The 11,256-nt window shown below is 44.6% G+C and overlaps 1 protein-coding gene across 1 annotated transcript; it reads left to right on the top strand.

Moving 5' to 3' along the window:
* The first annotated feature begins 5,500 nt into the window (after positions 1–5,500).
* LOC119252320 (HLA class II histocompatibility antigen, DO beta chain) lies at positions 5,501–10,540 on the top strand. Its single transcript, XM_037519492.1, has 6 exons — positions 5,501–5,591; positions 7,995–8,264; positions 8,688–8,969; positions 9,442–9,552; positions 9,992–10,023; positions 10,185–10,540. The coding sequence occupies exons 1-6, from the start codon at positions 5,501–5,503 to the stop codon at positions 10,254–10,256; spliced, it is 858 nt and encodes a 285-aa protein (XP_037375389.1). The 3' UTR covers positions 10,257–10,540.
* Positions 10,541–11,256: the final 716 nt, after the last annotated feature.

The following is an 11,256-nucleotide window of genomic DNA, read 5'->3' as shown; positions in this document are numbered from 1 at the left end:
CCAACCTTATGAAACACAGCCCCTCATGAAAGAAGGTGAAATGTTAGACTCTCTTAAAATCCTCTGATAGGGGCCTCCCCTGGTGATGCAGCAGTTGAGCACTGCGTTGCGAGGCTGCCCGCAGCCTCTGCAGGGCCAGTTCAATCCCCGGCCACCAGCAAGTGTCCCACAAAAAAAAAAAAAAAAAAAAAAAAAAAAAACAACTCTGATAGCTTCAGTATCATTACACCCACGGAATGATAATGCTTTAAACCTGGACGGCATCTTTAAAGTTATATAGCAGTTAAATCTTACTTTGCAGATAGGGAAACTGGCCTGAAATCATACAGATAATGCTGGGATGAAAACTCAGGCATCCTGATATTTAGTGTAGGAAGATGCAGCAGAAATTAGGATCTTTAATGTCACCAACATTTGTTATCTCAGGGGAAACTCCGGGGTAAGCCTTATGCCAGGGACACAGGTAAATGTTCCCTGACAGGAAGACCATTCAGCCTACACAGACAAATCCCGACAAGTGTGGTCTGTCTGCTACCACAGATATTCGTAATTCTGGTTTGTCTCAGAGTTCTAGTTCTTTTTATTTATCCCTTCCTAACCCTCAACATCATTTCATTTCCCTGCCCTTTGATTTTCCCTTCTAGTCACTTACCATCAGTATCTTTCCCAATAAGTCCCAGTTTACCCTTTCCGAAGGAAGGTAATAGACAGGGAGAAACTTGAGATGTGAGTTCATCAATTTCTTTGGAACCCAACACAACCTCCACCCCTTTTACCTTGCCCAGTGTGAAAACAGTCTTGAATTTCAAGTCCTGTCTGTCCCAGCTGGGTGGGGTAGCCACTGGCAGTCACGTGGAAGTTGTGAATCAAAAGGAGGAATGCGGTTTTCAGTTCTGGGAAAAGGATTTGGGAATAAGGAAAGTAAAGCTCTTCTCTGTTTTTGTGGCCAGTGGGTGTGAGCACCCAGTTGAGAGTAGGTGGCATCTGGTCCTATGACATACTGGGCTTGAAACTAGAAATTTTTGGTGCTATGAATCGTAATAATTTGAATGAGAGTGGTAATCATTCATTGAGTGTTTATTATGTTCTGTTGCTGTGCTGAGTGCCAGACATACTTTATCTTCTGGTGATCCTGTGTGGCAGGCATTTAGTTTGCCTTTTGATGGGTAGTTAGGTTATTGGGAGCCTTTTGTTATTATAACTAGTGTCTTATATAGACATTGCAATAAACAAGAACATCAGGAGGATAAAATCCTAAGGGAGGAGTTTCTGAGTCCAAGTGTATATACTTTATTAATACGGAAAGAAACTACAAAATTACCTTCACAGAGGTGGTATTAATGTATAGTTCTATCAGCAATATATGAACATGTCTCTTCATACACACACACTACTTGATTGAATAAGAGGATGCAATAGAATTATTTTTAATTCTTCACATCCCTAAAACACCACAAGCTCTGAAGCATATATAGGTGGGATTATGAGGGTATTACTGGGCCCTGCAGTGTGAACTGCAGGGTAAAACTGGTGTTTTTCTCATTGTCTCTTAAATAGCTGGAACTGTTAGAAAAACGTGGTGGATTTACCTGTCTTCGCCAAAAGCTGCTGCCTGTGGGCAGCTCCTCCCTCAGGCACCAGCCAGGTTAATTTTTCAGTGAAGAGGGATCATGGGGGGGGTGGAGGGGAAGACCCTAGAAGTGAATTTAAGGGAGTACAGGAGCATTCCCCCAGGACCCTAGACGCTGAGGCCCAGACTAGACTCGTGGCACTTCTGAAGAGAGAGAAGCCAAGGAGTTTTGCAGAGACCAGGAGGCTGAGCCTATCTCTGGTCTTATTGCTCTTGTTGCCTGGAGAGACTGCCAAGGCCCCGGGCCTGGTGTCTGCTGAGTTGCTATTGGAGTGGGCCAAGGGTTCACCAAGAGCTGTTTGGATCGTCTGCCATGGCTTCCTGGTGTTGCTGCTGTTGTCTGTTCGAGCATTTGATACTGTTCATCCTTATCTTCAGACTGTTACTGAGGGCTGCTGTGGTGTCATCTCACTGAGCCTGCCTGTTGGATCCTGGCCTGTTGCTTCTGGTTGCCACATGCTTCAGGCCCTTATTGGGAGGATGGCATCATCTTGGAAGGGCGGCCTTCTGAACACTGTAGACACCCTGTGGAACCCTAGGGTGAGACAACTGGCCATTTGAGGGCTTAGTAACTCTTTGTTTCCTGTGCTTGTTAAATAAACCCCATTATTGTTGTTCCCTAAACCTGAGTGGTCTTCAAATTGTGCGCGCAGGTGAAGAACTCAGACAGTGATCTGTGCTCTATTGGATACTGTCCTTGGATAGTGACAGTACCCATGGTACTGTCACTGGTATTTGGCCCGAAGACCCAGGAATACCTGAATTACGCCTTGTCAAATATGCTGGAACATCTTCATATATCTGACAAGAGGCTAATATCTAAGATCTACAAAGAACTCAATTCAACAAGAAACTAGATAACCCAATGAAAAATGGGCAGATCTAAACCAGACTTTTCTCCAAAAACATACACATCTGGGCCTCCCCAGTGGTGCAGCGGTTGAGCGCTGGGTTGCAAAGCTGCCCGCAACCTCTGCAGTGCCGGTTCGATCCCCGGCTGCTCCCAGGCCACCGGAGGAGGGTCCTGCATGGCGCGCAGACCTCTCCTGCCGCCCGCTGCTCCCCTCAGCAGTGTACTTCGGTCCTTCTGCCTGCTCTGCTCCCCGCTCTGGCTCTGGTGAATTCTCTCACCCTCCCGCGCTTCTGACTGTACCCAGTGCTTGTATAAATAAATAAATAAATCCTTGAAAAATAAATAAATAAATAAATCTTTAAAAAAAAAAAAAGCATACACATGGCCATTAGGCACATAAAAAAATGCTCACCATCACTTATCATCACAAAAATGCAAATCAAAACTACAATAAGATACCATCTCACACCTGTGAGAATGGTTTATATCAAAAAGACCAGAAACAAATGTTGCTGACGGTGTAGAGAAAAAGAACCCTCATACATTGTTAGTGGGAATGTAGACTGGTCCAGCCCTTGTGGAAAATAAATATTCAAAATAAATCTACCAAAGATCCAGTAATTCCTCTTGCAGGTATTTACCCAGAGAACACAAAATCTCTAATTCAAAGGGATATAAATATATGTGCTCCCACATTCATTGCAGCACAACTTACAATAACTAAGTTATGGAAACAACACAAGTGCCCAACAGAGGAGTGGATTAAAATTCACACATTCAGTTATTAAAAAAAAAAAAAAAAAAAGAAGAGGGGCTCCCTGGCGGCGCCGCGGTTGAGCGCTGGGTTGCGAAGCTCCCCGCAGCCTCTGCAGCGACGGTTCGATCCCCGGCTGCTCCCCGGCCACCGGAGGAGGGTCCCACATGGCGCACAGACCTCTCCTGCCGCCCGCTGCTCCCCTCAGCAGTGTACTTCGGTCCTTCTGCCTGCTCTGCTCCCCGCTCTGGCTCTGGTGAATTCTCTCACCCTCCCGCGCTTCTGACTGTACCCAGTGCTTGTATAAATAAATAAATAAATCTTTAAAAAAAAAAAAAAAAGAAGCGTTCTTGCTATCTGTGACAATATGGATGGAACTGGAAAGGATTTTGCAAGTGAAATAGTCAGAAGGAGCCTCCCTTTTGGCGCAAGGGGTTAAGGCACAGCGCTGTGAAGCTTTCCGCAGCCTCTGCAGCACTAGTTCATGGAGCAGACCTCTCCTGACTCGCCCGCTGCTCCCCTCAGCAGTGTATTTCAGTCAGTCTGCCTGTTCTGCTCCCTGCTCTGTCTTTGGTGAATCCTCTCCCCCCCCATTTCTGGCCTGTACCCCAGTTCTTATATGCATAAATAAATAAATCTTAAAAAAAAGAATTAGTCAGAAGGAGAAAGGCAAATACAGGATTTTTTTTCCATGTATAAACTATATAGACACAAAACAAAGCAACTTACAAAACTAACCCAAGACAAACCCCAGAAATCCAACTGTAGAACTGAGACCACCAGAGAGGGAGGGAGAAGGGGGAGCAAAGGAGGGAGGGGCCCGGTGACCATGGTGGAGGATTAGGGTGCTTTGTGGTGGGCCTGGTGTGGTAACTTAATACTCCTGAAGAGTCGTGAACTTGCATCTCTAAATCATATACAGTATTGTCAACCAATACTATCTCAGTAACACATAACACAATTAAAAATAACATAAAAACCATTGAATAAATGAAAACAACTAATTGTGGATAAAGAAAAATAATGCTTTGTATGTTCATTTATATTATTTTTATGAGAACTTTTTGTCATAACAATACATTTATCACCCAAACTAAAAGAAGTAACTCTTCTTAGACTGTTAAAACTTACTTTTTGTGTGCCCAAACATTACCAAATACATTTCATTCTTCCTGCCATCCAGGGAAGATTTCCCTGTCACTCTACCTAGGTTGTACATTTCTTTTTTTCTTTTTCTTTTTTTTTTAAAAGAATTTTTTATTTATGCATACAATCACTGGGGTAAAGGCCAGAGGTATGTGTGTGTGTGTGGGAAGGGTGAGAGGATTCACCAGAGACAGAGTGGGGAAAAGAACAGGCAGAATGACCAAAATACACTGCTGAGGGAAGCAGCTGGTGAGTCAGGAGAGATCTGCTGCTCCACGTGGGTACCTCCCTGACTAGGGATTGAACTCATGCTGCGGTGGCTATGAACAGCTTCATAGGTAAGTAAGTTATCCAACACCAGTTAACAATTCCACAAAGGAATGAACCCCTTCCCAAGAGAAGACGGTATCAGTGCAATTTCTGTGTGGGTAAGATACAGCTCTCCTGTCCTCCTGTGACCATGCAGGTTTCTCTTTCTTAAATCTCCTATGTTCAGGGGCAGCGATTTCTGCCCCCTTGTGTCTATGCAGGCATCCTTTCATTTCCTTTTTTTAATAATAAACTTGCCCTTTTGGATATAACAAGATGTCTCTGCCTCTTAGGGAAATTCTCTGTGTGCCACTGAAAGGGGAGCTCTGGTGAAACTATTCTTAGAGGTAACCCAAGGACCCCACTCTCTGAACCCAACACCTCTCCACACCGACATCATCAACCACCCTAGAGGGAGACCGAGTGGTCAGGACAGGTCAGGGACAGAGCTAAATGAGCTTAAAGGGGTTCATAATAAACCATCTGCCTAGTTCTTCTAGGGCCACAGACCATGTAGAGTGTTTTTTTTTCCTTTTTCTCCCAGCCCACTTTCCATATACCTTATCTACTGCCAGTGATCCTGCAGTGATCTTGAGTGGTATTGCACAACTTTATGAAAGTATTCTACCCAGCTCCTGATGACGCGTGACTCTTCCATCTTGATTGGCTATCACTGTGAGGCGTTTCCAATCCTGGGGAGGCTAGAAAGGTACCTATATTTTTCATGAATAATTTTTGCCTGAATAGGACAAGCCTTATTCTAAAGAAATTGTTCATTTCCTCTTTTTTCTTCTTCTTCTTCTGCAGAATGGAATCTGTGTGGGTGCCCTGGGTGGTGGCTTTGCTGGTGAATTTAATGAGGCTGGATCCCTCTATGACTCAAGGCACAGACTACCCAGGTAAGAAAGGGACTTTTCTCAGGTATATATGCAAGAGCTGGGGAGGGGGGAAGGATGCCTTTTTCCATAGGTGTAGACCACTGAGAAGACTGGAGGTGACTTCTGGCTTCTAAGAGAGTACTCTTGCCTTTGGAGAGAGTACTCTCCCCTTTTCACCACACACAGTAAACCACTGGGTGAAGGGACTTCCTGTCTCAAGTCACAGATTCAAGGAGAAGGCGGCAGAAAGAACACTTTTTATTATACTTGGGGTCCTTATTGCATCAATATCAGTCGAGAACTACAAATAGCAGAGACAGTCTGGGAAGAGCTGCCCTTCTTCAGCCAGGACTTTGCTCTGATGATTGTGACTGATTCTCTATTTACCCAGTTGGGGTCTACATGGACAAAAGAGATTAGAAATGAAGGTTGTTTCTTTTCACATTATTATTCTCCCCCTATTATATGATCAGAACTGTACTAACCAATTTTGAGGAATAAGAGAAGTTGAATGCACTATCCCTGCTCCCGGGTCTCCTTATAAATATATTTATTAATGTTGTTTTTCTACCTGAAGAGAATGGCTATGCAAGCACCAAGCAATATTACACTGTGAAAGCATACTTATCAGCAGAAAACAGGATATAATGTGCTAAAAACAGAAACCACTTTGAATGTTGAAGTCTCATCAAGGGCAAAAGAGGAACAAACCTGGGTGGAGGGTGGGTGGGAGAGGATCTCTGTTCTTAGAGATGAGAAACTTTTCTGAGCTTATAAATTCCATTAAGCAACACAAATGAAAACAGTCTAGCCCAGATTTAAATCTGACACAGATTTAAATAATTTAAATAATTAATTTAAATGATTTCAATAATTTTCTCTGATTGAAATTATTAGAAGAAATAGAGAACTGGAGGTTAGAGCTGTATCTGCAGCTGGCTGTGAGTGGGAGAGGGAGGCTGGAAACAGGAAGGGAGCAGCCATCTTTCTACTCCCCTCAATAGCCCTTGCAGGAGTCTCTGAACTTTGAAAAGAAAGCAAATTGACAACTCAGGGTCAGTGACAATTACCCTCAATTTAAGAGCTATTTCTATAGGGAAATCTCTCCTGATCAACCTGCTTCGTTAACCCATTTGAATGACTTATAAACAAAAGAAAGCTATTTCTCACAGGGCTGAGGCTCAAGGTGTCAGCACCGTGGTCTTGTGGGGAAGGCTCTCTTCCTGGTTCATCGTGGCCCTTCTCCCTGGCCTCACACGGTGCTGGGGTTTGGGGTCTCCTGAGACTCTTTTATGAGTGCTGATGCCCTCAAGAGGCTCCACCCTCATGATCTAAGCAGCTCCTAAGACCTCATCTGCTAATATCATCAACTTTGGGGGCTAGGACTTCAATATATGTAGTTGAGACCATAGTGAGCTGTGTGCTCCATAAGTAAGAATCACCCCTTTCCTACCTGTGAGGACTGGTTACATAACATTAGAAAATTAAATTACTTTGGAAAATATGAGATTAGGAATGAGATACATCATATGAGAATAACATAGCTCAAAATGATCGCCACTAATATTAGCAACATGCTTTGAACATAGAAAACCATAATGAATAATGGAATTGGATTTTTAAAATTTCCTGTTCAGTGCAATATTTAATATAAAAGCCCCCATAGAAGGTTCAAGCTAACATCATATTCCCCATCACCATGTACTGCAACTATTAAAATTGTAGGCATTTTGCCAGTGATAATTATAATAATCTTTAAGCCATGGATTAAAGAGGTTACTACCAACAAAGGTAAAGAGGTTACTACCTCTCTAGAGCCAGCAGAGGGGATGAGGTCTCAGGGTCTGAGTGCAAAAGGAAAATTGCTGGAGAAAACCCATAGGAGCGGAAGGTGAACGGAGATTGTTTCACACATAAGATGTACCTACTCTGCATCTCTGTCCCATCTCTGCTGCCTCTTTGCCTCATTCTGGAAGAAATACATAGAATTAAGTTGCTAAGAGCAGAGCACTGCAGTTATTTCATATGGGGCCGGGTCTTCTTGACTTGATAAAACAGGGAGTCAAAACCTTGGGTTTCTGAAAGCTCAGCTTAGAGAAACTAGCACAGTGTCTGGCAAGACACAAATGGACAAGATATTTGATGATTAAATGAGTGAGTACAGCTTGGCTGTATCTTGAGACTCTGGCTTGCTTCTCCGGGTGACATGTCTGTCGTTTTGTGGGCCTGATCATGGGCTTTGGGCTTTTTCATTATGGCTGTGTCCTAGCTAAGAGGAACCAGAGTGGGGACCAGGTAGAAGAGGACACTTTGGCCTATCACTGAGGTCAAAAAGCCTCTCAAATCCACGTGGTCTGGCATTATTTACCAGGAATGGGTTTACTAATGGTGGGACTAATTCACAATCCATTTTTGGTTTTCCAGAAGATTTTGTGATTCAGGCAAAGGCTGACTGCTACTTCACCAACGGGACGGAAAAGGTGCATTTTGTGGTCAGATTCATCTTCAATTTGGAAGAGTATGCACGCTTTGACAGTGACGTGGGGATGTTTGTGGCACTGACGGAGCTGGGGAAGCCCGATGCTGAGCTGTGGAACAGTCGGCCGGATATACTGGAGAGGAGCAGGGCTTCCGTGGATGCTCTCTGCAGACGCAACTACTGGCTGGGGGCACCCTTCACTGTGGGGAGAAGAGGTGAGGTGGAAGGGGAGGTCTGGGGGTTCAGGAATCTCCCCAAGCCAACCTGGTCGTGGCTTTTCCCCCTTCCGACAGTTTCCTGCTTCAGGAAGTTTATGAGCAGGTGTTCTATCCCGACATGACTCACCCAATAACCTCAGAGGTCGGGTCACAGTGGTCTTGGTTCCAGTCTCCAAGGTCCACAGGAACTGTAAGGGATCATGGGCCCTCTATTAGAAAGGGTCGTTGTGGGAGTGTCTGGGAAGGCTGACTCCTTGGGGGCATTCACATACCCCGTTTCAGAGTCTTGGGAGCTGGGATTTCCCACATTCCCAATTTCCACTTGGGTGATCTGGGAAGGAGATTAGGGGCAGCGACCATCTCTGAAGCAACTCCTATCTCGGCTTGGTGGTTTTCCTTCACAATGTCTCATTTTTCTAGTGCAACCAGAGGTGACAGTGTACCCTGAGCGGACCCCATCCCTGCAGCACCACAACCTGCTGCTCTGCTCTGTGACGGGATTCTATCCAGGGCACATCCAGGTCAGGTGGTTCCGGAACGGGCATGAGGAGAGCGAGGGGGTCACGCCCACTGGCCTCATCAGGAATGGAGACTGGACCTTTCAGACAACAGTGACACTGGAAATGACTCCTGAGCTTGGGGACGTCTACACCTGCCTTGTTGAGCATCCCAGCCTGCTGAGCCCTGTGTCTGTGGAGTGGAGTGAGAATGGCTCTTTGTACTCAGGGCCTGACTTGGGGTCATAGTGACTCAACTTGGGCCCACATTCCCTCCATGTTCTTCTCAGTCACAATGCTATTCTTCTTCCCCTGATCTGAGAGAGTCAGAATTCAGAGTTCTTGGGTTTGGGTGGGAGGAAACTTGTCCGGTATTTATCCTTGTATCTTCCAAAAATTGAGGTCATCACCTCATCACTTACTTCCAGCGTTGGGAACTAGCATCCTCTAATACTTTGTCTTGGTATTTAGGGGACATTCTTATGGGCTATTAAGAAGCAGTAATAGAAACTGGTTGCAAATTGGGTGCAAATCTTGGCCTGAAAGTAACCATTTCTACATGTGTGTTTTTTTTTTTTTAGACAGCATTGGAATAGTGTCCGGCACAGGCTCTGGATTTCAGTGAAGTGCAGCAAATATTGGAACTTTTTACTAATTTAAAGACTTGTTTCCCATAGGAGCTCAGTCTGAATACTCTTGGCAAAAGATGCTGGCTGGAGGTGCAGCCTTCCTGCTTGGGCTAGTCCTCCTTCTGGTGGGGACCGTCATCCACCTCAGGGCTCGAAAAGGTAACGAGCCTCTGAGGGGTTCCTCCACCTGTCCTGTAGCTTCCCCCACTTTCCACTTTTCCCAACATCAAAAGGAGGAGGCAGGGAAGGCTGATAGAGCTCCTAAGGGTCACAATGATAGTCTTTATTTTATTGAGGTAACATTGGTTTATTGTGATTCAGAGGTACAGGATCACCCCACTTCAGATATGTCACCCCTCACCCCACCACCACGACACCCATAGTCCTCCACCAGAGTCCCTCAGGCCCCCTCCCTGCTTTGCTCTCCACCCTACCTTACTTATCCTGTAGCCTTAATTCTACCAGGGATAGTTTTTCTGAAGCCAAAAGCATCCAGGAGGTAAGCAGAGACTGAGTTCTGATATTGCAGGCCCCCTCAAGATAATTGCAGCTTTGGGGCCTAATTGGGACATTGTCTTTCTTTCCTCTTTTATTCCAGGATACATGGAGGCTCAGCTGTCTGGTTATGAGGTAATGCCTCCTTCCTTGCCCTTGGGTGGAAGGCTAATCTCCCAATCTTTTGTCCAGTAGGGGACCTACTGGACAAGATGTAGGGGTGGGTGGCTTTGTCTGCAGAGTCCCTGGCATGGGAAGTGGGTTCCCTCAAGAAATCTTTGTTACTGTCCCTGCAGGTGTGCAGAAAAAATGTTCTCCCGCCACAGGCATGCGAAGGCCCTGAGTGGAGACTGTCTCCTGGATCCTGAAGCAGCTCCTGAGCCCTGGACTAGGCAGAGGACATTGATGAGGTCGATGTTCCAGGGGCTCCTTTCTGTGAGGGTGGGGAACAGTCCCGAATGATTCTGTGTCCTGAGGTCATCCATTTCCCACCCTCTTCGCTTCTCCCTCCTGCTTGAGAAGGTCATCAGGCCCCATTCCCAAGACCAAAGTCCAGAAATTCCCCTAAGACTTAATTCCTTCCAGCTCCAAACTGTTTACCTTTCCAGCCCTAATTCTGAAGGCCATTACCCAGTCTTTCTCCCTGCTAGCTGCGGTCTTCTCAGTGATTGAAGACAAATGCTCAGTTACTTAAAACAAAACAAAACAAAACAAAACAAAACAAAACAAATCAAAACAAAACCTTTCTAATTGTAAAATAAAACTGATAGAGATAACCATACCAAATGGATACTCGAATGAATTATTATCATTTTTTGGACAAAATTTTTTCAGACTATATTAACATTAATTTATTTCCTTCATTTCCAGATAAAGAAACTCAGTTTCAAAGAACTGAGATTGTGTGGGAAAAAACAGGACCTGTAAATCTAGATCCATAATGTATCACCTCTCTGGATTTTTTTTTTTTTGTGTGTGTGTTACTGTTTTATTGAAGTAGCATTGGCTTACAGCAGCTTATGTGATTCAGAGGTGTGGCTCACACCTGCTCAGGTGTATGTTCCCAACCACCAAGGCACCCATTGTCCTCCAGCTGATCACTAGATCATTTTAAAAATATTCCATAAGTTTTTTCATAATTTAAAATTTTAAAAAAATTTCATAATTTGAAAAAAATATTTTTTTATTGAGCTAATGTTGGTTTACATTGTTGTTTGTGTTTTGGAAGTGTAGGGTCCCCCAGGAGGCTGGGAGCACAATGGCAGATGGTGGTGGACTACAGCTTCTTGGGGGGGGGTGGCACTGTGGTAATATCACTGGTAATGGGGAGCCTATCCTTTTTAAAAAAGATTTATTTATGCACACAAA

Source organism: Talpa occidentalis, unplaced genomic scaffold (assembly GCF_014898055.3).
Source record: "Talpa occidentalis isolate TD23 unplaced genomic scaffold, MPIMG_talOcc4v2.1 talOcc4.2, whole genome shotgun sequence".
NCBI lineage: Eukaryota > Metazoa > Chordata > Mammalia > Eulipotyphla > Talpidae > Talpa > Talpa occidentalis.
Note: the sequence above shows the minus strand (reverse complement) of the source record. Positions and strands in the feature narration are given on the sequence as shown.